Below are 27,849 nucleotides of genomic sequence, written 5' to 3'. Positions count from 1 at the left end.
GTGATTTATATAGAAATATCTCTTATGGTGATTTAGCCCTCAACTACAGCAGAGGAGGAAACCCGCTCTTCAACATTAGATTGGATGGTCTGCACTAAACAGTACAAGGTGAGACAAGTGGTACATGACTTTTACATAATCAAGTTTCAGTAAAGTGATACATTTGCAGAATACTATGACATGTACTGCATACAAATATCATGTAGCTTTTTTTAGACAAGAATAGAACAGGAAATAACTGGTAGTTCAATGACAATCAAGTCAGACTTTATTTATTTTGGTGATGTGATTTTAAAAACCAAAAGAGAAAGCACTTAAACAGATTAAAGTTCTACATTTCTCATCAATCACATCTGGATTGATCAATTGTACTTATTTCCTGATCATAGCTAAGAGAAAAGCCCACATAACCTATACAGTTAACACATTACATAGCCCAGGTCCTACTGTATAGGTAGACACATTATAAGCCTAGCTGCAATTAGAGTGTTTTCCTCTGGTGCAGATTTACAGTCCCACAGATATGAGCTTCATTAATAACACACATCAAACACAACACAAATCAAGCACTGGTCAAATAAAATACAATTTAAGTTCAATGATAAATCACAATGTGCAGAGAGTCATTACAGACTTCACCTGCAGTGTTTTGACAGGATAGTGTAGTGAAGATGAGTTTTGACAGGACAGTGTTGTGAAGATGAGTTTTGACAGGACAGTGTTGTGAAGATGAGTTTTGACAGGACAGTGTTGTGGAGATGAGTTTTGACAGGACAGTGTTTTGAAGATGAGTTTTGAGTTTTTGTGAAGATGATTCCCAGAAATATCCACAGCATCCGGAGTGGAGATTCTCGGAGGCTGGTGTATTCTGTCGATATCAACAACAACATCAACAAGAGGTCATTCATCTCATCCACATTTCATTTCCACAATGGTTCATGCTTACTTCATTAAAGCGTATATATTACACAGTATGCAGTACTAGGGCTGAGCGATATACCATATTTGACTATACACCGATGCATTGATGCATGGACCAGTTTGGGTTTTTACTTCACCTTCTATAAAAGGTATTTCAATGTTAGGTTTGTTAAATTACACGCTACTCTGCTGTGTATAACATCCGTTTTTATAGTTTACTCTGCTACTCGAGTCATCTCTCTCCTCTCCATGCCGCTTTACACACAGATCCAGCCCCGCCCCCTGTCACTCGGGGAGCGATGTTTCGCTCGACCAGGAGGAGACCACCACTTCACTCTCGTCTTGTGTTCAAGACTTTGATGACAACTATGCTGCTGTTCTATAACGTTTCATTCCTTGTCATGTCAAACAACACCGTTGGCCAACAGTAACAGTGTTTGGCTAACAGTAGCCTAGGCTTACAGCAACAGTGTTTGGCTAACAGTAGCCTAGGCTAACAGCAACAGTGTTTGGGCTAACAGTAGCCTAGGCTAACAGCAACAGTGTTTGGGCTAACAGTAGCCTAGGCTAACAGCAACAGTGTTTGGGCTAACAGTAGCCTAGGCTAACAGCAACAGTGTTTGGGCTAACATTAGCCTAGGCTAACAGCAACAGTGTTTGGCTAACAGTAGCCTAGGCTAACAGCAACAGTGTTTGGGCTAACATTAGCCTAGGCTAACAGCAACAGTGTTTGGGCTAACAGTAGCCTAGGCTAACAGCAACAGTGTTTGGGCTAACAGTAGCCTAGGCTAACAGCAACATTGTTTGGGCTAACAGTAGCCTAGGCTAACAGCAACAGTGTTTGGCTAACAGTAGCCTAGGCTAACAGCAACAGTGTTTGGCTAACAGTAGCCTAGGCTAACAGTAACAGTGAAAGAAGTCATAGAACTGATTGATTCTGATAGACCCTCCGTTGGTGCTGTAGGCTCACCATTATTTGAAGTGGGGAAGACAGCATACCATTGTCAGGGCTGACCAGAGGGCTAAATGCTATGATAGTAAAACGCCTGTTCATGTAAAATGGAACCCGATAGCCCATGAGAAACATTAGCTTGAAGATAAGACAATTACTTTGTCCTCAGAGCTGTAGGCTACATTTAAAGTGCACAACTTTAAACAATGTGCTGTCAACAATGTAACATAGATCATTTAATATATTGTTAAATATCGCCCAGCCCTACCATATCTCCCAGCCCTACCATATAGTCCAGCCCTATTCAGTTCTCTACAGTATTACAATAACCACCAGTTGTTAGTGACCAAAGCTAAAGAACTGCCATCTAAATAGACTGTTTCTCTACAAATGAAATGATCAGACATACACACCTGCAGCGATGAGCACCGAAGCCTTACATATCTGATTCTGTAGAGGAAACAGGAAAGGTTGGTTTCTGTCACTCAATGGCTATATTATATTATGATTAACTCTCTTACACACACACACCAGATTCTGAACAAGAACTTAGCAACTTAGTGTGTGGGACTCTGCACCTGTACTTTAACTACTAACTATACCAGTAACTCAACCCAGGTGTACTCCTAACTACACTAGTAACTCACCCCAGGTGTACTACTAACTATAGTAGTAACTCACCCCAGGTGTACTCCTCTAACTACTAACTGCTACTAACTATACTAGTACCTCACCCCAGGTGTACTAACTACACTAGTAACTCACCCCAGGTGTACTACTAACTATAGTAGTAACTCACCCCAGGTGTACTCCTCTAACTACTAACTATACTAGTAACTCACCCCAGGTGTACTCCTCCAACTACTAACTACACTAGTAACTCACCCCAGGTGTACTCCTCTAACTACTAACTATACTAGTAACTCACCCCAGGTGTACTCCTCTAACTACACTAGTAACTCACCCCAGGTGTACTCCTCTAACTACTAACTATACTAGTAACTCACCCCATGTGTACTCCTCTAACTATACTAGTAACTCACCCCAGGTGTACTCCTCTAACTACTAACTATACTAGTAACTCACCACAGGTGTACTCCTCTAACTATACTAGTAACTCACCCCAGGTGTACTCCTCTAACTATACCAGTAACTCACCCCAGGTGTACTCCTCCAACTACTAACTACACTAGTAACTCACCCCAGGTGTACTCCTCTAACTACTAACTATACCAGTAACTCACCCCAGGTGTACTCCTCTAACTACTAACTATACTAGTAACTCACCCCAGGTGTACTCCTCTAACTACTAACTATACTAGTAACTCACCCCAGGTGTACTCCTCTAACTACACTAGTAACTCACCCCAGGTGTACTCCTCTAACTACTAACTACACTAGTAACTCACCCCAGGTGTACTCCTCTAACTACTAACTATACTAGTAACTCACCCCAGGTGTACTCCTCTAACTATACTAGTAACTCACCCCAGGTGTACTCCTCTAACTACACTAGTAACTCACCCCAGGTGTACTCCTCTAACTATACCAGTAACTCACCCCAGGTGTACTCCTCTAACTACTAACTATACTAGTAACTCACCCCAGGTGTACTCCTCTAACTACACTAGTAACTCACCCCAGGTGTACTCCTCTAACTATACCAGTAACTCACCCCAGGTGTACTCATCTAACTACTAACTATACTAGTAACTCACCCCAGGTGTACTCATCTAACTACTAACTACACTAGTAACTCACCCCAGGTGTACTCATCTAACTACTAACTATACTAGTAACTCACCCCAGGTGTACTCATCTAACTACTAACTACACTAGTAACACACCCCAGGTGTACTCATCTAACTACTAACTATACTAGTAACTCACCCCAGGTGTACTCCTCTAACTACACTAGTAACTCACCCCAGGTGTACTCCTCTAACTACTAACTATACTAGTAACTCACCCCAGGTGTAGGTCTTCAGATTCCTCATGTGGCGGACTCTGCAGGTGTACTCCTCTAACTACACTAGTAACTCACCCCAGGTGTACTCCTCTAACTACTAACTATACTAGTAACTCACCCCAGGTGTACTCCTCTAACTACACTAGTAACTCACCCCAGGTGTACTCCTCTAACTATACCAGTAACTCACCCCAGGTGTACTCATCTAACTACTAACTATACTAGTAACTCACCCCAGGTGTACTCATCTAACTACTAACTACACTAGTAACTCACCCCAGGTGTACTCATCTAACTACTAACTATACTAGTAACTCACCCCAGGTGTACTCATCTAACTACTAACTACACTAGTAACACACCCCAGGTGTACTCATCTAACTACTAACTATACTAGTAACTCACCCCAGGTGTACTCCTCTAACTACACTAGTAACTCACCCCAGGTGTACTCCTCTAACTACTAACTACACTAGTAACTCACCCCAGGTGTAGGTCTTCAGATTCTTCAGGTGGCGGACTCTGCAGGTGTACTCCTCTCCGCTGGCTGGTGTGAATCCAACACTCTTGGTGAGGTGGAACTGCCACCCCTGTTCGAAGGCCAGGTCTGTCTGCTTGGCGTCGGGGATCTCCACACCGTTCTTCAGGAGCTGGATGCTGATGTCAGGGGGGTGGAAGGCACTCACGTGACAGATCAGGGTGTTGTCTTTCCCATGTTCCCCTGGGTTACGGCTGTACACCTGCACTTTGGGGGAAGCTACAGGGGGAGGAGGGAATGGTACAGTCAGGCAGGCGCCCGCACACACATATGCAGTATCACAAAAGTTGATTATCTTATTCTCACTATAAAAATAAAATAGTAATCTCGCTGCTCAATATACATTTGCTTAAAAGTGTAACCCATATAAAGTACACATTTGCTGTCGACCTAAGACATAAGTTAAGGAAATATATAATTGTTTTCAGGAACGTTGTGGGTGAGGCCTTTCAAATTTAGTTCGTACACAACACAATCCCATCAATATAGGCTCATCATTATTACAAAGTAATTCTTATACATTACTTACATTCTTTTGCGTTTATGGTTACCAACACGACGCAGAAAGCAACTACGGACAAAACCGTTTTCATGATTTCTTTTTTCCAAGTCTTTCCAACGCTGAAAAATATATCAAACTGGACCAAATCGAGAGTCGCAAACGAATAAATGAAACCGAAAGTAAAATATATATTTTACTCAATGTAGTAAAGCCACACCCTCTTTCGATTTATGCACCAATTGAAAATCCTACTTCACAGTTGCTATGCAGTCTTCTCCTCTTGATGCTTCTTTAGGCAGCCTGATGCAGTCAGTTACAAAGTTGATGCAGTCTTCATTTTATTAGTTACAATGTTGCACATATAATAAATTGAGATAAAGTATGTTGAAAAAGCAAGGTCATGTACAGTATAGTCATAGTAAAGTATGGTGAAAGGCTAGGTACAGTATAGCCATAATACAGTATGGTGAAAGGTAGGCCATGTACAGTATAGTCATAATAAAGTATGGTGAACAAAAATATAAAAGCAATATGTAGTGTTGGTCCCATGTTTCATGAGCTGAAATAAAAGATCCCAGAAATGTTCCATATGCACAAAAAGCTTACTGCTCTCAATTGTTGTACACGCTTTTGTTTACATCCCTATTGGTGAGCATTTCTCCTTTGCCAAGATAATCTATCCACCTGACAGGTGTGGCATATTAAGAAGCTGATACAACAGCATGATAGTTGCACAGGTGCACCTTGTGCTGGGGTATTAAAATGTCACAAAAATATTATTTGTTATTTATCCTCTTGCTCTTTTGCACCCCAGTATCTCTACTTGCACATCATCATCTGCACGTCTATCACTCCAGTGTTAATGCTAAATTGTAATTATTAGAGATGATGTCACAGTAGGTGGCAGCATTGAAACCCTGAGAGATGCACTGCTCTGAGAGATGATGTCACAGTAGGTGGCAGCATAGAAACCCTGAGAGATGATGTCACAGTAGGTGGCACCATAGAAACCCTGAGAGATGATGTCACAGTAGGTGGCACCATAGAAACCCTGAGAGATGATGTCACAGTAGGTGGCACCATAGAAACCCTGAGAGATGATGTCACAGTAGATGGCAGCATAGAAACCCTGAGAGATGATGTCACAGCTGGACCCTGGGCTTTTTTTCAGTGGAGGGTGGGAGAGAGGAGGGACGGTGAGTCGGGTGACAGGAAGCCTCACCACTGCTCTCTCCCTCCCCCCAGACTGACCATCAGATCCAGGCCATCAGTCCAGTAAAAAAAAAAAAGCTAATTATTATCCTCACTCAGCTGTGCCTCACAAGTAATACAACAAAATGATCTATTACCAGTGTGATCATATACTGTAGCTAACATGTTGAAATATCATTTCTAAATGGTCTGAGAACAACATTAGCAGGGCAATTCAAGCTTAGCCAATATGCAGTGATAATGTACTGGGCCTATAGCCTACTGCACAAACCTCATTGCTACAGAACTGGCTTTAATCGGTTAATGTTGCATAGGCTTATGTTTTTTAAGTCATGTTTATAAAAGAAATCTCAGCGGTAGATCATCGGCTTGCGTTTTGACTCAAGAAAGTGATCTGGGCTCAGGAAAAGGTTGGGGACCACTGCTGTAGATTACTGCTCTGCATTCATTGCCTTCCTGCCTTGACAATTTGAGTAGCTTATTACAAGTATTTCACTGATTTACTCATTGATAATAATAATATAGAAATATAACTTCTCAAAAAATTACCGTTGACAATGACTGAGGTCTTTAGAGAAATTTCATCAAGAGATATCAATCATGTCAACATATAAATGAGCATTCTTTGTTCACAAGGATTTTTGATTCCTTTAAAAACATATTTAGTCAAATAAAGGCCAATTAATGTCCTGTCGTGGAAACTCCTCCCCAAAAGGCGGAAGAGCATCAGCAGTGGCTCTGTCTCCTGGAAGCCCGATGTTCCACATAACAACCAAAAGGACTAAGTAAGTCATGTCAACAAGGCAGGATGAGGTGAGACCGGGGCTGGTCCTCTCATTAGGCAGGATGAGGTGAGACCAGGTCCTCTCATTAGGCAGGATGAGGTGAGACCAGGGCTGGTCCTCTCATTAGGCAGGATGAGGTGAGACCAGGGCAGGTCCTCTCATTAGGCAGGATGAGGTGAGACCAGGGCCGGTCCTCTCATTAGGCAGGATGAGGTGAGACCGGGGCCTCTCATTAGGCAGGATGAGGTGAGACCAGGGCCGGTCCTCTCATTAGGCAGGATGAGGTGAGACCAGGGCCGGTCCTCTCATTAGGCAGGATGAGGTGAGACCGGGGCTGGTCCTCTCATTAGGCAGGATGAGGTGAGACCAGGGCCGGTCCTCTCATTAGGCAGGATGAGGTGAGACCAGGGCCGGTCCTCTCATTAGGCAGGATGAGGTGAGACCAGGGCCGGTCCTCTCATTAGGCAGGATGAGGTGAGACCAGGGCCTCTCATTAGGCAGGATGAGGTGAGACCAGGGCCGGTCCTCTCATTAGGCAGGATGAGGTGAGACCGGGGCCTCTCATTAGGCAGGATGAGGTGAGACCAGGGCCGGTCCTCTCATTAGGCAGGATGAGGTGAGACCGGGGCCTCTCATTAGGCAGGATGAGGTGAGACCGGGGCTGGTCCTCTCATTAGGCAGGATGAGGTGAGACCGGGGCTGGTCCTCTCATTAGGCAGGATGAGGTGAGACCGGGGCTGGTCCTCTCATTAGGCAGGATGAGGTGAGACCGGGGCCGGTCCTCTCATTAGGCAGGATGAGGTGAGACCGGGGCCGGTCCTCTCATTAGGCAGGATGAGGTGAGACCGGGGCCGGTCCTTTCATTAGGCAGGATGAGGTGAGACCGGGGCCGGTCCTCTCATTAGGCAGGATGAGGTGAGACCGGGGCCGGTCCTCTCATTAGGCAGGATGAGGTGAGACCGGGGCCGGTCCTCTCATTAGGCAGGATGAGGTGAGACCGGGTCCTCTCATTAGGCAGGATGAGGTGAGACCGGGGCCGGTCCTCTCATTAGGCAGGATGAGGTGAGACCGGGGCCGGTCCTCTCATTAGGCAGGATGAGGTGAGACCGGGGCCGGTCCTCTCATTAGGCAGGATGAGGTGAGACCGGGTCCTCTCATTAGGCAGGATGAGGTGAGACCGGGTCCTCTCATTAGGCAGGATGAGGTGAGACCGGGGCCGGTCCTCTCATTAGGCAGGATGAGGTGAGACCGGGGCCGGTCCTCTCATTAGGCAGGATGAGGTGAGACCGGGGCCGGTCCTCTCATTAGGCAGGATGAGGTGAGACCAGGGCCGGTCCTCTCATTAGGCAGGATGAGGTGAGACCAGGGCCAGTCCTCTCATTAGGCAGGATGAGGTGAGACCGGGGCTGGTCCTCTCATTAGGCAGGATGAGGTGAGACCAGGACCGGTCCTCTCATTAGGCAGGATGAGGTGAGACCAGGGCCGGTCCTCTCATTAGGCAGGATGAGGTGAGACCAGGGCCGGTCCTCTCATTAGGCAGGATGAGGTGAGACCAGGGCCGGTCCTCTCATTAGGCAGGATGAGGTGAGACCGGGGCCTCTCATTAGGCAGGATGAGGTGAGACCAGGGCCGGTCCTCTCATTAGGCAGGATGAGGTGAGACCGGGGCTGGTCCTCTCATTAGGCAGGATGAGGTGAGACCGGGTCCTCTCATTAGGCAGGATGAGGTGAGACCGGGGCTGGTCCTCTCATTAGGCAGGATGAGGTGAGACCGGGGCTGGTCCTCTCATTAGGCAGGATGAGGTGAGACCAGGGCTGGTCCTCTCATTAGGCAGGATGAGGTGAGACCAGGGCTGGTCCTCTCATTAGGCAGGATGAGGTGAGACCAGGGCCGGTCCTCTCATTAGGCAGGATGAGGTGAGACCGGGTCCTCTCATTAGGCAGGATGAGGTGAGACCGGGTCCTCTCATTAGGCAGGATGAGGTGAGACCGGGGCTGGTCCTCTCATTAGGCAGGATGAGGTGAGACCGGGGCTGGTCCTCTCATTAGGCAGGATGAGGTGAGACCCAGGACCGGTCCTCTCATTAGGCAGGATGAGGTGAGACCGGGGCTGGTCCTCTCATTAGGCAGGATGAGGTGAGACCAGGGTCTCTCATTATGGAGATGGACACTTTTTACATCATGCAGGTTTCTCTGATCAAATAGCCTGACCTAAAAATGTCACTCAATCAAATAAATAAAAACGCTGACATGTTAACAAACAACATATTCTAAAAAACATGACTGGTCAAAGTTAAATGGACAACCAGGCTACTCACAACGGCTGTCCAGTAGTTTAAAATGTCATGGTCCGTGGTTTCAGGTTGTATCCAAATTGATTAGTCAACAGGAACCGGGACCAATACATCCAATGCAACAGCCTGTTTTACAAACGGTGGGCCCACCACATGAGCATTCATAAAATAACATTGCAGGACATGGTAGACTACACCCCAGTAAGAACACACCGACGTCTTTCTTTTGGTCTTATCCAGAACGGCCATCATTCTTTAATCAGTGTTTTACAAACGGTATGGACATACATAGACGGGCGTTCCTAAAATAAGAATTCAGTCAACACTGTAGACCAGGGACAGGCAACACCAGACCTCTGGGGACTGACCCTGGTTCTATATCACTCAAAGATTGAAAAACAGATGCTGATTTTTTTTTTAAAGAAAACCATCATAAAAATACAGTGCTCTAATTATCAACAATATTCCTTAAAACAAATCAAATAAAACTTTTATTATACTGTTGATAACTGGTAATTTACAGAAACATTGAAGGATAGACATAAGATTTGATTTCATGGTGTTGATGAAAAAAAAAATGAATCCAAAGCAAAAAATTGACATTTCTATGTACAAGTCACGCAAATACAACAATGGACGTTCTGCAAATTATTTGGGCTTTAAAATATATTTTTAATCAAATATCAGATTTGACACGGTTGACAATTTGTGCTTGTAACTAAAACCCCATTAACATAGGTGTTTAAAATTATGTTTAAAAAAATTATAATTGTGCTCACATTTAATGGTACCAACTTCAAGGATATTAAAGGACTACAAGGAGTCCCCACACATCTAAAAAATATTATGAAAATACTTGATCAATCATTAATTATTGTTTTTAAAGGAGAGAATGTGATTCTCAGCCAGAAGTACCGGCAGCTTTTCTAGAAGAGGTCACCCACACAGTGAATTCTCAGCCAGAAATACTGGCAGCTTTTCTAGAAGAGGTCAACCACACAGTGAATTCTCAGCCAGAAATACCGGCAGCTTTTCTAGAAGAGGTCAACCACACAGTGAATTCTCAGCCAGAAGTACTGGCAGCTTTTCTAGAAGAGGTCACCCACACAGTGAATTCTCAGCCAGAAGTACTGGCAGCTTTTCTAGAAGAGGTCACCCACACAGTGAATTCTCAGCCAGAAGTACTGGCAGCTTTTCTAGAAGAGGTCACCCACACAGTGAATTCTCAGCCAGAAATACCGGCAGCTTTTCTAGAAGAGGTCACCCACACAGTGAATTCTCAGCCAGAAATACCGGCAGCTTTTCTAGAAGAGGTCACCCACACAGTGAATTCTCAGCCAGAAGTACTGGCAGCTTTTCTAGAAGAGGTCACCCACACAACTCTAATCATTTAAGTGTTGAGTAATGATTCTCTAAAACTCGAAACCCTTGAAACTGGCACCTTGGCACAAAGTGTAATCAAAAATGAAAATGAAAGCCCATGTTGAGAGGGGAAATTACAGTCATCTCAGCTCTAGTGTAGGGCTGGACACAGATGGCCCCCTGTTCAGAAAAATGTGTAAAGGTATGAGTTTTAGTTAATCTAATTAGATAGTTTCAACAAATAAATAAATACAATACAATACCGTTCAAAAGTTTGGAGTCACTTCGAAATGTCCTTGTTTTCCATGAAAACATACATTAAATTAGTTAAAAAATGAACAGGAAATATAGTCAAGACATTGACAAGGTTATTGTCACGTTCCTGACCTGTTTTCTGTTGTTTTTGTATGTGTTTGACGGTCAGGGCGTGAGTTTGGGTGGGTAGTCTATGTTTTCTGTTTCTATGTTGGTTTTGGGTTGCCTGGTATGGCTCTCAATTAGAGGCAGGTGTTTGACGTTTCCTCTGATTGAGAGTCATATTAAGGTAGGTTGTTCTCACTGTTTGTTTGTGGGTGATTGTCTTCCGTGTCAGTAGATGTTACCACACGGGACTGTTTCGGTTTGTCTGTTCCTGTTCGTGTGTTCTTCGTTTCATGTAAGTGTAGGTCTGTTTAGTTCGTTTTGTTATTTTGTATTTCTATAGTGTTATTTCGTGTTTCGTCGTTTTGTTTAATAAATCATTATGAATTCACACCCCGCTGCACTTTGGTCGAATCACTACTCCTCCTCTTCGTATGAAGAGGAGGAGGAACACCGTTACAGTTATAAATAATGATTTTTAATTGAAATAATAATTGTGTCCTTCAAACTTTGCTTTTTGCAGCAATTACACACCCTTGCAGACCTTTGGCATTATAGTTGTCAATTTGTTGAGGTAATCTGAAGAGATTTCACCCCATGCTTCCTGAAGAACCTCAAACTAGACACTCTAATGTACTTGTCCTCTTGCTCAGTTGTGCACCGGGGCCTCCCACTCCTCTTTCTATTCTGGTTAGAGCCAGTTTGCGCTGTTCTGTGAAGGGAGTAGTACACAGTGTTGTACGAGATCTTCAGTTTCTTGGCAATTTCTCGCATGGAATAGCCTTCATTTCTCAGAACAAGAATAGACTGACGAGTTTCAGAAGAAAGTTATTTGTTTCTGGCCATTTTGAGCCTGTAATCGAACCCACAAATGCTGATGCTCCAGATACTCAACTAGTCTAAAGGCCTGTTTTATTGCTTCTTTAATCAGAACAACAGTTTTCAGCAGTGCTAACATAAAGGCAAAAGGGTTTTCTAATGATCAGTTAGCCTTTTAAAATGATAAACTTGGATTAGCTAACACAACGTGCCATTGGAACACAGGAGTGATGGATGCTGATAATGGACCTCTGAACGCCTATGTAGATATTCATTTTTAAAATCAGCCGTTTCCAGCTACAACGTAAACAATGTCTACACTGTATTTCTGATCGATTTGATGTTATTTTAAGGGACTAAAAAAATGGCTTTTCTTTCAAAAATAAGGACATTTCTAAGTGACCCCAAACTTTTAAATATACACGCATGACAGTAAATCACTTTGGATTAAAACATCTGCAAAATGGCATATATTATTATTATTATTATTATTATTATAAATAAATATAAATGAATAAATTCATCTGAATACCTACCATTAAAAGTCCTGCTCCAGATCCTTACATATTTGCCTCTGGAGAAAACAAGAACATAGAAAGTATTGTTATTGCTTTTACATTCAGACTCCCCACTAACTACAATCCTACCATGGTTTATGCCAGTAAAACGGGATTTAGTATTTTAACCCGACAATCAAATAGACATAAAAAAGGACAGTGTCAAGCTGCTCATCACCTAAACAGCTCCATATAGTAGTTGGCTGTCTGCAGGGGATGATGGTCACACATAAACACAGAAGCCAGAGTTAATTTAGGAGGGGGAACTAACTCACCCCGGGTTTGATCTTGAGGTTCTTCAGGTGGCGGGGCTCTACAGGTGCACTCTTAACTACTAACTATACTAGTAACTCACCCCAGGTGTACTCCTCTAACTACACTAGTAACTCACCCCAGGTGTACTCCTAACTACACTAGTAACTCACCCCAGGTGTACTCCTAACTACACTAGTAACTCACCCCAGGTGTACTCCTAACTACTAACTACACTAGTAACTCACCCCAGGTGTACTCCTCTAACTAGTAACTCACCCCAGGTGTAGGTCTTCAGATTCTTCAGGTGGCGGACTCTGCAGGTGAACTCCTCTCCGCTGGCTGGTGTGAAGCCAACACTCTTGGTGAGGTGGAACTGCCATCCCTGTTCGAAGGCCAGGTCTGTCTGCTTGGCGTCGGGGATCTCCACGCCGTTCTTCAGGAGCTGGATGCTGATGTCAGGGGGGTGGAAGCCACTCACGTGACAGATCAGGGTGTTGTCCTTCCCATGTTCCCCTGGGTTACGGCTGTACACCTGCACCTTGGGGGGAGCTACAGGGGGAGGATGGAATGCTACAGTCAGGCAGTCAGGTCACATGATTTTACATGAATTTTTCAAAATAAAATATTTCAATAGCTCCTTGGTCATGTGACCTACTGACTTCAAACTTCAGAATGTCCACTGACTATACCTTCATATCGCACACTATGATGTTTGTCTACGCTCATCTCATGCTATTAGACTTAAATCTGTAAGCTTTTGCAAGCCTTCATTTTACATGGGTGTTGAATTTTTTGTTGTTGTTGAAGTTAACAAATGTTCCAGCCTCGCAATAACTATCTTTCACATGGACACTGAAAAGATCCGCAAATGGCTGTATGTGGTTTGGACCAAGGACAGGAGAGGTGTTCGAGAGAGGAGAGGTGTGGTTTGGACCAAGGACAGGAGAGTTGTTCGAGAGAGGAGAGGTGTGGTTTGGACCAAGGACAGGAGAGGTGTTTGAGAGAGGAGAGGTGTGGTTTGGACCAAGGACAGGAGAGGTGTTTGAGAGAGGAGAGGTGTGGTTTGGACCAAGGACAGGAGAGGTGTTCGAGAGAGGAGAGGTGTGGTTTGGACCAAGGACAGGTGTTCGAAAACAGAGGTGCTTAAAGGAAAGCTTCTACTTTTAAAGATCCACCTTTCCAGAAACAAGTCTCTCACCGTTGCCGCTTGCTATAGACCACCTTCTGCCCCCAGCTGTTCCCTGGACACCATATGTGAATTGATTGCCCCCCATCTATCTTCAGAGCTCGTGCTGTTAGGTGACCTAAACTGGGACATGCTTAACACCCCGGCCGTCCTACAATCTAAGCTTGATGCCCTCAATCTCACACAAATGATCAATGAACCTACCAGGTACCACACCAAAGCAGTAAACACGGGCACCCTCATAGATGTCATCCTAACCAACCTGCCCTCCAAATACACATCTGCTGTCTTCAACCAGGATCTCAGCGATCACTGCCTCATTGCCTGCATCCGTAATAGGTCTGCGATCAAATGACCACCCCTCAGCACTGTCAAACGCTCCCTAAAACACTTCAGCGAAGTGGAAGGATGTCAACCTCATCCCGTCAGTCGAGGATGCCTGGTTATTCTTTAAAAGTGCTTTCCTCACCATCTTAAATAAGCATGCCCCTTTCAAAAAATGTAGAACCAGAAACAGATATAGCCCTTGGTTCACTCCAGACCAGACCTTGACCAGCACAAAAACATCCTATGGCGTACTGCATTAGCATCAAATAGCCTCCGTGATATGCAGCTTTTCAGGAAAGTTAGGAATCAATATACACAGGCAGTTAGGAAAGCAAAGGCTAGCTTTTTCAATCAGAAATTTGCATCCTGTAGCACAAACTCAAAAAACGTTTTGGGACACTAAAGTCCATGGAGAATAAGAGCACCTCCTCCCAGCTGCCCACTGCACTGAGGCTAGGAAACACTGTCACTACCGATGAATCCGCAATAGAGTTTTTCAATAAGCATTTTTCTACGGCTGGCCTTGCTTTCCACCTGGCTACCCCTACACCGGTCAACAGCCCTGCACCCCCCACAGCAACTTGCCCAAGCCTCCAGCATTTCTCCTTCACCCAAATCCAGACAGCTGATTTTCTGAAAGAGCTGCAAAATCTGGACCCCTACAAAATCAGCCGGGCTAGACAATCTTGACCCTCTCTTTCTAAAATTATTCGCCAAAATTCTTGCAACACCTATTACTAGTCTGTTCAACCTCTCTTTCGTATCGTCTGAGATTCCCAAAGATTGGAAAGCTGCCGCGGTCATCCCCCTCTTCAAAGGGGGAGACACTCTAGACCCAAACTGCTACAGACCTATATCTATCCTACCCTGCCTTTCTAAGATCTTTGAAAGCCAAGTTAACAAACAGATCACCGACCATTTTGAATCCCACCGTACCTTCTCCGCTATGCAATCTGGTTTCCGAGCTGGTCATGGGTGCACCTCAGCCACGCTCAAGGTCCTAAACGATATCATAACCGCCATCGATAAGAGACAATACTGTGCAGCCGTATTCATCGACCTGGCCAAGGCTTTCGACTCTGTCAATCACCACATTCTTTTTTTTATTTTTTTTTATCCCATTTTCTCCCCAATTTTCGTGGTATCCAATCGCTAGTAATTACTACCTTGTCTCATCGCTACAACTCCCGTACGGGCTCGGGAGAGACGAAGGTCGAAAGCCATGCGTCCTCCGAAGCACAACCCAACCAGCCGTACTGCTTCTTAACACAGCGCGCCTCCAACCCGGAAGCCAGCCGCACCAATGTGTCGGAGGAAACACCGTGTACCTGGCCCCCTTGGTTGGCGCGCACTGCGCCCGGCCCGCCACAGGAGTCGCTGGAGCGTGATGAGACAAGGATATCCCTACCGGCCAAACCCTCCCTACCCCGGACGACGCTATGCCAATTGTGCGTCGCCCCACGGACCTCCCGGTCGCGGCCGGCTGCGACAGAGCCTGGGTGCGAACCCAGAGACTCTGGTGGCGCAGTTAGCACTGCGATGCAGTGCCCTAGACCACTGCGCCACCCGGGAGGCCCAATCACCACATTCTTACCGGCAGACTCAACAGCCTTGGTTTCTCAAATGACTGCCTCGCCTGGTTCACCAACTACTTCTCAGACAGAGTTCAGTGTGTCAAATCGGAGGGCCTGTTGTCCGGACCTCTGGCAGTCTCTATGGGGGTACCACAGGGTTCAATTCTCAGGCTTACTCTTTTCTCTGTATATATCAACGATGTCGCTCTTGCTGCGGGTGATTCTCTGATCCACCTCTACGCTGACGACACCATTCTGTATACTTCTGGCCCCTTTTTGGACACTGTGTTAACTAACCTACCGATGAGCTTCAATGCCATACAACTCTCCTTCTGTGGCCCCAAACTACTCTTAAATGCAAGTAAAACTAAATGCATGCTCTTCAACAGATCGCTACCCACACCCGCCCGTCCAGCATCACTACTCTGGACGGTTCTGACTTAGAATATGTGGACAACTACAAATACCTAGGTGTCTGGTTAGACTGTAAACTCTCCTTCCAGACTCACATTAAACATCTCCAATCCAAAATTAAATCTAGAACCGGCTTCCTATTTCGCAACAAAGCCTCCTTCACTCATGCTGCCAAACATACCCTCGTAAAACTGACTATCCTACCGATCCTTCACTTCAGCGATGTCATTTACAAAATAGCTTCCAACACTCTACTCAGCAAACTGAATGCAGTCTATCACAGTGCCATCCGTTTTGTCACCAAAGCCCCATATACTACCCACCACTGCGACCTGTATGCTCTCGTTGGCTGGCCCTCGCTACATATTCGTCGCCAGACCCACTGGCTCCAGGTCATGTAAGTCTTTGCTAGGTAAAGCTCCGCCTTATCTCAGCTCACTGGTCACCATAGCAGCACCCACCCGTAGCACGCGCTCCAGCAGGTGTATTTCACTGGTCACCCCCAAAGCCAATTCCTCCTTCGGCCGCCTTTCCTTCCAGTTCTCTGCTGCCAATGACTGGAACGAACTGCAAAAATCACTGAAGCTGGAGACTCATATCTCCCTCACTAGCTTTAAGCATCTGTCAGAGCAGCTCATAGATCACTGCACCTGTACATAGCCCATCCAACTACCTCCTCCCCATACTGTTATTTATTTATCTTGCTCCTTTGCACCCCAGTATCTCTACTCGCACACTCATCTCCTGCACATCTATCATTCCAGTGTTTAATTGCTATATTGTAATTATTTCGCCACCATGGCCTATTTGTTGCCTTACCTTCCTCATCCTACCTCATTTGCACACATTGTATATACTTTTTTGTATTGTATTATTGACTGTATGTTTGTTTATTCCATGTGTAACTCTGTGTTGTTGTTTGTGTCGCACTACTTTGCTTTATCTTGGCCAGGTCGCAGTTGTAAATGAGAACTTGTTCTCAACTGGCCTACCTGGTTAAATAAAGGTGATATAAAATAAGGTGCACAGGTAGACCTCATGATAAAATGTTTCATATGTTCTTTTTAATCCCAGTTATAGGCAGGGATTTGTCAGTCAAATCAAATGTATTTATATAACCCTTCTTACATCAGCTGATATCTCGAAGTGCTGTACAGAAACCCCCAGCCTAAAACCCCAAACAGCAAGCAATGCAGGTGTAGAAGCACGGTGACTAGGAAAAACTCCCTAGAAAGGCCAGAACCAAGGAAGAAACCTAGAGAGGAACCAGGCTATGAGGGGTGGCCAGTCCTCTTCTGGCTGTGCCGGGTGGATATTATAACAGAGTGAGATTGATAACGTGAAATAATCATTTTCATAGCCTCTCTTTCATATTACTTTACATTAAGACAAATCCTTCTACTGTGAGTATTAGCACGCCGGTTACATAACCTGATAGTGACTTGATATTTGAGTGCATTCACAACAAGCCACCTGCAGACCACTTACAAAATGCTATATAGCGCATTTGAGAGTTCCTTAGTCTGATGAAAATAGTTATTTGATGCATGGCCTACTAGTTCTAACTGGGGAAATAAATTCCTACGTCTTTTGTTGTAACACCAAAACGTATAACATTCCAACCACAACTACACGTTGAAACTACAGTTTGTTTCCTGTGCAGTGATCAACTTACATTTTGATCGATTTTTTTTGTTTGTATTTCTGAGTGACGTAAAAGGTATCGACATAGTGATTAATTCACTTTTAATGTCATTACAGAAAACATAGAACAACAACAACAAAATAATAGAGTTAAAGACACATTAGAAACAGAGCGTGTCATGAAACCGGCAAATAAAGACGACAACGGAAAGGGAAATATTGATGACGGACAGAAATTCAGTCAACACCAACTAGATCACTACTCCAGAGACAGAAGGTGAGGCAGAGAGACTCTAGATGACAGGGAAGATGACACACAAGCACAAAGTGACGAAGAGTACTCCAGAGACAGAGGGACAGAAGGTGAGGCAGAGAGACTCTAGATGACAGGGAAGATGACACACAAGCACAAAGTGACGAAGAGTACTCCAGAGACAAGAGGGACAGGAGGTGAGGCAGAGAGACTCTAGAGGACAGGAAAGATGACACACAAGCACAAAGTGACAATGTTTTTATATCTCCAAATGTTAAAGGATTGTGATTGTTTGTTTTCAGTTCATGTTTAAGAGGACAATATCTCTTCTAAATGTGTTTAATTTGCATATCGCAGGTCACAGCTCTGTGGCGAAGAAACACTTGCGAGACGGCGGTTGCTGTTGCGAGGTCTACAGACAAAAAGTCCTCTTTCCTTAATCATTCAGAGTTTAAAACTCTGCAGCCCCACAAATGGCTTGTGGGTAAGGTAATAAATACTAGTCATAACATGACAATAAGCATAAAAAAAAAAAAAAACACAATTCTAAACATATTGTGTAAAAGAAATCATACAGTATGAAGGATGAACATAGAAGTCCATTAGATGTGCACCTAACCAAGTCTAAGGACATGTACTATCATTATGTAGTTAACCGGAATTGGAGTTGAATGTCTAAGGACATGTACTATCATTATGTAGTTAACTGGAATTGGAGTTGAATGTCTAAGGACATGTAATATCATTATGTAGTTAACTGGAATTGGAGTTGAATGTCTAAGTACATGTAATATCATTATGTAGTTAACTGGAATTGGAATTGAATGTCTAAGGACATGTAATATCATTATGTAGTTAACTGGAATTGAATGTCTAAGGACATGTACTATCATTATGTAGTTAACTGGAATTGAATGTCTAAGGACATGTACTATCATTATGTAGTTAACCGGAATTGGAGTTGGATGTTTCTGATGATGTACACCTGAATATTTGTGGCACTTATTCTGTCACTGTAAAGTAAATAGTGAAGATGTTGACCCCTGCTGGACAGGAAGAGAAGGAGGAATCGGAACACACTGCATTCTAATTCAGGTCTTAGTTATTATTCCATTGTTCTGGATCTAATACATATTAGTATTTTACATACTGTTAGAGCCAATTTGGACATATTTGTATAAAAGACTGAACATACTGAGCTCCATGTACATTTGTGTAAATATATTAAATATTAATGTATATGATGAAATATTAGGTACGTACCTTTATGATTTATTTACCTGATTGAGATATATTCATTTGTTATTAGTGTAACTCAGTTTTTGGCCCCCCCTCTTGCCCATTCATTGTACTATGTTAATTGTGTTAGTATAAAGGCAGGAAGTTGGGCCTTCGGGGGGAGGAGTCCTTGCTAGATGCGGGAGCGGTATAGTTTTCTGACCATACAGACATACATACAGAAATACAGACAGACAGACAGGTCATATTATATTATGTATATGTATTTCAAGTAATCTCTGCTTTAAGTTGATTGGAGAATACCTTTTTGTTAGATAAGAAGAATAAACATTTTTTGTTGCACCATATCCCTGGATCTCATTGAATGTTTGGCCGTTTGGAAACGTTGAGTGTGGACTGTATGCGTCCGAAACAACCTTCAGGCTTGGGCAGTGGCTATGGTAAAGAGGAAAGGAAGCCACTACACATACATTCATAAGTGTAATAATTTATGACATACTGTGAAAAACTCTTTGCTGCTGGCTCTGTCACTTCCAGACATGTGCAGAGCAGACTGAAAGGGGAAGGGAAGCTCTTGACTTGAACCACAGGGGTTCTCTGTAAAGAGAGAGTCATCCAAAAGGCACAGACACACCCCTTGACTTCCAGTTGGCACCGTTGACCTGTATGTATTCTCTCCTGATTGGCTCTGTGGTGCACAGTCTGGCAGTCGGACTAAGGTGCCAGAGGTAATGAGGAGAGACATCCTCCTTTGTATTTATGGGAACAAATAATTCCTAACACTTTGGATCCTATTCTTGGACCGTTAGAAGACACAATGCAACAACATTTTTTTGTCACTTAATATTTTTTTCTTAAAGTCTACAAACACTCTACATTTATTCACTCTGTGATCGGGTTGGATCCTATATGCTCCTTCTATTATTCTCCTGTAAATGGTTCAGTGCCTATAATTTAGGTTGTGTGTAGAATGGGGCATAAAATAAATGACCTCTACTAATAAATGACTACTAGATTATAGTGATAAGGAAATCAGCATACAATTTTGGCCTGCGCATTCATTTGCCTATAACTAATCAGAATTCCATTATGTTTACATAAAAAAGAGAATACTTCAAAATGAGAAGATCCTGCCATGGAAAAGACGACTGGGCGGACATCAAGTGGAAAGGAGGGGAAATAACTCCCACCATGCAGCAGGACACCTTCAGCTGCGGGGTCTTTGTAATGCAGGTTTGATAGTTATATTTTCAATAATGAATGTTTAGCTGTTATGTGACAATTAGGTGAAAAACTCTATTTTATTTTTTGGTGTAGACGGCCAAGGAAGTGGCACAGAACTTCCCCAACATCCCAAATTGATATAGAACCTTCACAAAAACACATGGAGCAACTGCGAAAAGAAATGGCTGAGGATATACAAAAAATTTCTGGTATGTAATGACATTTAATTCAAAGTACATGTTTTATTTTTATGTAGTTGTGTGGGACAGCCATATTTTCAGTTCATGCCTATGATTTCAGAGTTCAACAAAGCCAACAACTGCTTCCTGTGTGCCACTGATGAAGAACCTGGATGTGGCCCAAAGACGGACTGGGTTAGTAACTTTATTTAACATGTTTATAATCTTTTGACAACAGTGACGGCATGTCAGACAATTTATGATATAACACAATGGATGGCTAATTCGTCATTGATATTATTTATAACGTGTTATGCTTTGTTTTAGATGGAATGTTTTGCATGCCAACGGTGGGTCCATGTGCTGTGCCTCAGAATGAAGAGAAACGAGTTCAACAGAGTAAAGAACACAAACTGGAAGTGCAGTCTTTGTTGTTGAAAATGTATGCTATACCCCATCCACACTGAAGAGGCTCTGACATGTACTATCACGTTCGTCGTAATGATGAGACCAAGGCGCAGCGTGAGTAGAGTTCCACATCATTTTAATCAATCGAAACTCACTGAACAAAAACAACCAACCAAAACATGACACTACTGATGTGCACTAAGGCAACTATAGATAGACAAGATCCCACATCAACAAATTAGGAAATAGCTACCTAAATATGATCCCCAAATCAGAGACAACGATAAACAGCTGTCTCTGATTGGGAACCATATCAGGCCAACATAGACATACAAAAAACCCTAGACATACAAAAACCTAGAGTGCCCACCCTAGTCACACCCCGACCTAACCAAAATATATAGAAAAACAGATATCTAAGGTCAGGGCGTGACATGTACATCAACCAGGGATAAAGAGAAAGTTAACACTGAAATGTTTCGTACTTATTTGAAGTAAAATGTCTGTTGACATGATGGAAAAGATTAAAGGTCTACAATTTCTGTTTAATTTGTCAACATGACATTTTTATTCATTGATTTACTGGCCACCATTACTGTGGTTACATGTTCAGTATAGGTATTGACCAGCAAACCCACTGCAGCCTACCTCACCAGCTCACTCTCCATCCCTGCTTTGGACAATTAATAGCATGACTCTCGTACTTTGCCCTTTTCCTTTATGGTTGATATTAATGACGAAAGGAGATATTATCTGTCCCTCTCCTATTGTGTACCGCTGTTAAATACTGTGAAAAAATTAAAAACAGGGAAAATAAGTACTTAAAATTACCAATTATTATAGATAAATATTAAAGAAAAGGGTAAACACAACACTGGACTGAACCCCCTAATTGTCAAACTAATATTAATGTACACATATATAGAAGAGACATGACTAGAGGTTATGCAATATGGGTGTATATCCACTGCACGCTTCTTAGGGACCAAGGAGTTATTGCAATTTAAAACAATGAAAAATGTACGTTACACTGTGTGATTTTCCAGTACACAAACAAGAGTGTGCAATATAGAAGGGTAGTCAGTGGACAGACATTCTGCACCTTGTTTGAAGTCAGTGGGTCAAATGACCAAGGAGTTATTGAGATTTACATTTGTGAAAAATTAATGTAACATCTTGTGAGATGAACATGGACAAACTAAAGGGTGTGCAATATAGTGTAGTGTAGGACGCCGTATAGTGTAGGGTGCCGTCTTTCGGATGGGACGTTAAACGGGTGTCCTGACTCTCTGAGGTCATTAAAGATCCCATGGCACTTATCGTAAGAGTAGGGGTGTTAACCCCGGTGTCCTGGCTAAATTCACCTAATAATCACCTAATAATCCCCAGTTTACAATTGGCTCTTTCATCTCCCTCCTCTCCCCTGTAACTATTCCCCAGGTCGTTGCTGCAAATGAGAACGTGTTCTCAGTCAACTTACCTGGTAAAATAACGGTAAAATTAAAAAAAAAAAAAAAAAAATAGAAAGAAGGGTAGCCAATGGACATTCTGAACCTTGTTTGAAGTCAGTAGGTCACATGACCATGGAGTTATTGAGATTTACATTTGGGAAAAATTCACGTAAAATCTTGTGAGATGAAAATGGACAAACTAAAGGGCGTGCAATGTGTAGGCCCACCGAGTGGACATTCTGAACCTTATTGGAAGTCAGTAGGTCGTATGACCAAGGAGATATTGAAATTCAAATCCCTAACTAACTAGGAATACAACATTTTGCTCACATTTCCACATGTTTATTAACTTTGGAAAGCGAATGTCAAAATTGTGAAAATAAGACCTGTGCAATGTTGTGCGCAATTTTTTCAACATCATGACACTTATTTGGAGTCCGTGGCTCAAGTCGTTTGAAAGCGCGAATATCCGTTGAATATCCAACTTGAAACGGTCTTTACCTCGGTAAACTATTATGACCCCTCTATGGAAAGGGGAGACTCTCACTAACATGTTTTGCACCTATTACCCCCCCCCCCCCCCCCATAGGTGTCATGGCGCTTCAACCCATACAAACGAATGGCAGTATGGAGGTAGTCTTGTGCCTACAAAAATAAGGGGTTAAATGATATATAGATATAAAACAAACCCTTCAAAACCTTACGATTTATTTTTAGACTTTTTTTTGCCATTTAAGAATATGTTATTCAATGCGTATATATGCGCACTAATAGTAAATACCAAATTCAATATTTTATCAAGTAATAACAGTTGCCTTTATACTAGGCTTATTGTTTACTTAAAACAATGTTAAGGAAATATCTAATTGTTTTCACGAACGTCATGGGTAACAAAGACAATCCCATCAATAATTATAATGACAAAGTGATAACTTTTACTACTTACATTCTGTTGCGTTTATGAACCCCAGGAAGACGCAGAAAGCGATCACGGACAAAACAGTTTTCATGATTTCTTATAAAACTTCGCCAAACAGAACAAAACAGACTTTGCAGCCGGTGTCTGACGAAAGTAAAATATATATTCTTACTGAAATGTAGTAAAGCCGCACCCACTTCGATTGATGCGCCAATTGAAAATCGTACTTCACAGTTGCTATGCAGGCTTCACCTCTCGATGTTTCTCTTGGCTGATCCAGGGTCGTCACTAGTTAACACATCCACAAAGTCAGAATTATGGCTAAACTCCACCCATTTATCTGCCTATCACACAACCTTAACCACACTTAACTTTGTGCCTAACCTTGAGACCCAAAAGGTTACAGGGCTAGAAGAGAAACAGCTTTTGTGAAATGAATGTGAGAATTGACTTTTCATAGCAGGTTAGGAGAATTTGGATAAGGTTTGTAAAAGGATTTGCTGAAATGCCAAAAAGACTTGAATTTGACAAAAGCTGTATCCCTTCTAGCCATGGCAGTCGGTTACATAGTTAACGCAATCTTCAGTTAACCAGTTACAATGCTGGACATGCATTGATAGAAAGTATGGTAATAAAGTATAGTGTATGATCTGAAATGTCAAACATTGTATCATCACCCATTATAATGCTGTAGACTACTGCTCTGCATGCATTGCCTACATGCCTTGGCAACGTGAGTAGCTTAAGTACATTACCGATTGAATGATTAATGTAACATATCAAAATGGACTTTGAACATTAGAATCGATCACAACAAGTTCTTACAGTTAAGAGACATTTAATCAAGAAACATCATAAAAAGTGCATTTTTGGTCACAATGATTTTGTATTTCTTTAAATTAAAAATATTTTGTCAAATAGTTGTCCAATGTCAATAGTTGACCATTTATTTTTTTATCAAACTGAACAGAAAAGTGTTGTATAATACACCGAAAGACAGAAAATATCTTCTTTTTTTTAAGTAATGAAAATACAGTTCTCTACTTAGGAAAATGTGCCCCAAAAAGACCCCATTTATTACTGTTGATAATTGGTAATTTACAGGAATTTTGAAGGATAGACAGAAGATTAGGTGTTATATTGATAAATGACTTCAAACCAAAATGAACGTTGATATTTACAGGTCACACAAATACATATCACATGGGCTTCCGCTAAAATAATTTGGGCACTTTTTTTGTTTTATTTAAATGCTGATCAAATATCAGACTTTACATTACACTGTTGCTTATAGCTAAAACCACATTCAAATAGTGCAAGTTATGGAGTTTGTTTATTTATTTCCATTTTGAGAAAAAGTGTTCAAATCTAATGGTACCAATTTCAAGGAAATTAAAAGTGTTTTTTAAAATCTAAAAATAAAATACTTGATAAAGCCTTTGTTTTTAAAGAGAATGCTCATCAGAAGCTGTGCCATTTGTAATTAAAAATAGCTTGCCCAAAATCTAACAATTTTGTGTGTAAGTGTTTAGTAATGATTGTCAATTCAAAACCCTTGAAACTGGCACCGTCGCACAAAGTGTTACCAAAAATGAAAAACAAAAGCCCAAGTTTGTCATCTCAGCTCTAGTTTAGGGCTGGCACGGATTGGACAACACCAAGATGGAATGGCCGCCTGTTAAGAAAGAAAGGTAAAAGTATTGAGTTTTAATTCTGAATTAATCTAATTAGTTTCAGTTAATGTAATTAGATACAGTTTCAACAAAGAAATATAATACCTACCTACCATCATGTCCTGCTCCAGATCCTTACATATCTGCCTCTGGAGAAAACACAACAGACAGCACTGTTATTGTTTTACAGACTTTCAAACTACACATCTATGTGGCCGATGTGAAATGGCTAGCTAGTTAGCGGTGGTGCGCGCTAATAGTGTTTCAATCGGTGACGTCACTCGCTCTGAGACCTAGAAGTAGTTGTTCCCCTTGCTCGGCAAGGGCCTTGTTTTTTGTGTTGCGATGGGTAACGATGCTTCGTGAGTGACTGTGGTTGATGTGTGCAGAGGGTCCCTGGTTCGAGCCCAGGTTGGGGCGAGGAGAGGGACGGAAGCTATACTGTTACATCTACATGAAATCAGTCTCTTACTGTAACTAATGGTTCATCAATTGGTATCTAACTCAATCCAACTACCTCATCCCAATACTGGATTTATTTATTAATCTTGCTCCTTTGCACCCCAGTATCTCTACTTGCACATTCATCTTCTGCACATCTACCATTCCCATGTTTATTTGCTATATTGTAACTACTTCTCCACCATGGCCTATTTATTGCCTTAACTCCCTTATCTTACCTCATTTGCATTCACTGTATATAGACTTTTTGTTCTTTTTTTCTACTGTATTATTGACTGTATGTTTTGTTTATTCCATGTGTAACTCTGTGTTGTTGTATGTGTTGAACTGCTTTGCGTTATCTTGGCCAGGTCGCAGTTGCAAATGAGAACTTATTCTCAACTGACCTACCTGGTTAAATAAAAGGTGAAATAAAAAGACCACATAACACACCTAGCTCTCCAGGGCCCTGTCCAGAAACAACCCCTGTACTTCCTCCCTAGACACTTGTGGAGATGAGAGAGGATAGGCCAGTCAGCTCATGACTGATGTACTAGCTCACTGTACTCAGTAGCATTGTATTCCATGTAAATCTGATATGATTTTTATGTCTTGTGCTCCTCTACTGCAAAATTAATTGACCTCTCTGGGACAAATAAAGTAGAAACTTGAATTGTAGTCAATATGTCAATATAACCGATGTGAAATGGCTAGCTAGTTAGCGGGGTGTGCGCTAATAGCATTTCAATCGGTGACGTCACTCGCTCAGACCTTGAAGGTGTTGTTCCCCTTGCTCAGCAAGGGCCATGGCTTTTGTGGAGCGATGGGTAACGATGTTTCGAGGGTGGCTGTTGTCTATGTGTGCAGAGGGTCCCTGGTTGTGGAGCGATGGGTAACGATGCTTCGAGGGTGGCTGTTGTCTATGTGTGCAGAGGCTCCCTGGTTGTGGAGCGATGGGTAACGATGTTTCGAGGGTGGCTGTTGTCTAGGTGTACTCCTCTAACTACACTAGTAACTCACCCCAGGTGTACTCCTAACTACACTAGTAACTCACCCCAGGTGTACTCCTAACTCCTAACTATACTAGTAACTCACCCCAGGTGTAGGTCTTCAGATTCTTCAGGTGGCGGACTCTGCAGGTGTACTCCTCTCCGCTGGCTGGTGTGAATCCAACACTCTTGGTGAGGTGGAACTGCCATCCCTGTTCGAAGGCCAGGTCTGTCTGCTTGGCGTCGGGGATCTCCACACCGTTCTTCAGGAGCTGGATGCTGATGTCAGGGGGGTGGAAGCCACTCACGTGACAGATCAGGGTGTTCTTATCGCCAAAGTTGCCAGGGTTACGGCTGTAGACCTGCACTTTTGGGGGAGCTGGTAGAAATACCACATGGAGATTCAAAGCTTTTCATTAGTTAAAAGTTTTATTCCATTTGTAGGTATTGGAATACATAAATATATTCCTTTACATTTCACAGAGGTAGGCTATATATGTTAACAAAGTTATTTCCTAGTAAAGTTCACTTAGGGACAAAGGTCTGAGTTATCAGCCATTTATTATGGCTCGGGCCAATACTGGCTGCCAAAGACAGCAGCCATTTCATTAAAAGTGAAAGTAATCTGGAGGGGATTTCCAACCAAAACAAAATGTGGCGTCATGTCATTGTCGGCCTATACCAGGTAGGCTATAACAACCTATCTACTGAAACAATCACTTAACGTTATATTCTGATCAGGTTAAAAACTTTACATTAAGTTTACATTACATTAACTTTACATTAGGTGACATCACACAACAATTTACAGGCATGCCAGCAAATAGTTGAGGGTAGGCCAGGCCTACATTAAAAATCAATGATTATGATGTAGAAATAATGATTATATAGCAAAAATGGCAAAAGGTTCATGCAAATTATTTAGCTAGGGCTCGAGGTTGTGGTGTACTTCCTCCCATACGACATGACAATGTAGGGTTTACAAGAAAGTGTTTTATAAACCAAAAACACTGAAAAGTTATACATTTGGTATTTAAATAAATATCCTAGTGAAAAACGTAAAACTAAAATATAAACAGCGTACAAACAAACTGATGGTAAGAAATCGATAAAGAAATGCATTTCCAAACGTTGCGGTGACTTTATAAAACAAGATACTTACATTCTTTGGACTCCACAGCGCTGTAAATGAGCCCAAGTACAACGATTGACAGAATAGACTTCATATTTGGTCTAATTCTGAATTGTTCGTACTCAAATAAAACAGAGAATGGAAAGATCCGTCTGCCTGTGCCTGGCTGTGGAAATAACCTAACTGAAAGTAAGGCAGACACTCGTATAAATGCTCTCCAGGACCGCCTCCTCTCTATTTTTAAAATCCAATCAAAAATTGTAGATTTCTG

At 42.5% G+C, this 27,849-nt stretch overlaps 3 protein-coding genes across 4 annotated transcripts; all 3 read right to left on the bottom strand.

The window, feature by feature from the left end:
• Window positions 1–239: 239 nt before the first annotated feature.
• On the bottom strand, window positions 240–5,065 carry LOC129838451 (beta-2-microglobulin-like). The gene is made up of 4 exons (XM_055905401.1): window positions 4,910–5,065; window positions 4,327–4,599; window positions 2,287–2,323; window positions 240–868 (listed from the first exon to the last, which is right to left on the bottom strand). Exons 1-3 carry the CDS (start codon window positions 4,971–4,973, stop codon window positions 2,310–2,312), a joined length of 351 nt encoding a protein of 116 aa, XP_055761376.1. The 5' UTR covers window positions 4,974–5,065; the 3' UTR covers window positions 240–868; window positions 2,287–2,309.
• Window positions 5,066–9,640: 4,575 nt separating this feature from the next.
• On the bottom strand, window positions 9,641–24,271 carry LOC129838452 (beta-2-microglobulin-like). Its single transcript, XM_055905402.1, has 4 exons — window positions 23,371–24,271; window positions 12,802–13,074; window positions 12,250–12,287; window positions 9,641–10,714 (listed from the first exon to the last, which is right to left on the bottom strand). Exons 1-3 carry the CDS (start codon window positions 23,432–23,434, stop codon window positions 12,274–12,276), a joined length of 351 nt encoding a protein of 116 aa, XP_055761377.1. The 5' UTR covers window positions 23,435–24,271; the 3' UTR covers window positions 9,641–10,714; window positions 12,250–12,273.
• Window positions 24,272–24,902: 631 nt separating this feature from the next.
• On the bottom strand, window positions 24,903–27,769 carry LOC129838450 (beta-2-microglobulin-like). Of its 2 annotated transcripts, none has more exons than XM_055905399.1 (4): window positions 27,609–27,769; window positions 26,553–26,825; window positions 25,126–25,165; window positions 24,903–25,018 (listed from the first exon to the last, which is right to left on the bottom strand). In XM_055905399.1, exons 1-3 carry the CDS (start codon window positions 27,670–27,672, stop codon window positions 25,152–25,154), a joined length of 351 nt encoding a protein of 116 aa, XP_055761374.1. In that variant the 5' UTR covers window positions 27,673–27,769; the 3' UTR covers window positions 24,903–25,018; window positions 25,126–25,151. The 2 variants fall into 2 exon arrangements, with proteins under 2 accessions (XP_055761374.1, XP_055761375.1); XM_055905400.1 differs by having other exon boundaries at window positions 25,130–25,165.
• Window positions 27,770–27,849: the final 80 nt, after the last annotated feature.

The sequence above is a fragment of the Salvelinus fontinalis genome, chromosome 39 (assembly GCF_029448725.1).
Source record: "Salvelinus fontinalis isolate EN_2023a chromosome 39, ASM2944872v1, whole genome shotgun sequence".
Taxonomy (NCBI): domain Eukaryota; kingdom Metazoa; phylum Chordata; class Actinopteri; order Salmoniformes; family Salmonidae; genus Salvelinus; species Salvelinus fontinalis.
This window is presented reverse-complemented; position numbering and strand designations above follow the sequence as displayed.

Bases quoted from the DNA above. Each gene is read 5' to 3' on its own strand.
- LOC129838451 (XM_055905401.1), bottom strand. From the start codon at position 4,973: ATGAAAACGGTTTTGTCCGTAGTTGCTTTCTGCGTCGTGTTGGTAACC. The intron at 4,600-4,909 runs GTAAGTAATGTA...CTCCCCCTGTAG, and splicing joins AACCATAAACGCAAAAGAAT to CTTCCCCCAAAGTGCAGGTG.
- LOC129838452 (XM_055905402.1), bottom strand. From the start codon at position 23,434: ATGAAAACTGTTTTGTCCGTGATCGCTTTCTGCGTCTTCCTGGGGTTC. The intron at 13,075-23,370 runs GTAAGTAGTAAA...CTCCCCCTGTAG, and splicing joins GTTCATAAACGCAACAGAAT to CTCCCCCCAAGGTGCAGGTG.
- LOC129838450 (XM_055905399.1), bottom strand. From the start codon at position 27,672: ATGAAGTCTATTCTGTCAATCGTTGTACTTGGGCTCATTTACAGCGCT. The intron at 26,826-27,608 runs GTAAGTATCTTG...TATTTCTACCAG, and splicing joins CGCTGTGGAGTCCAAAGAAT to CTCCCCCAAAAGTGCAGGTC.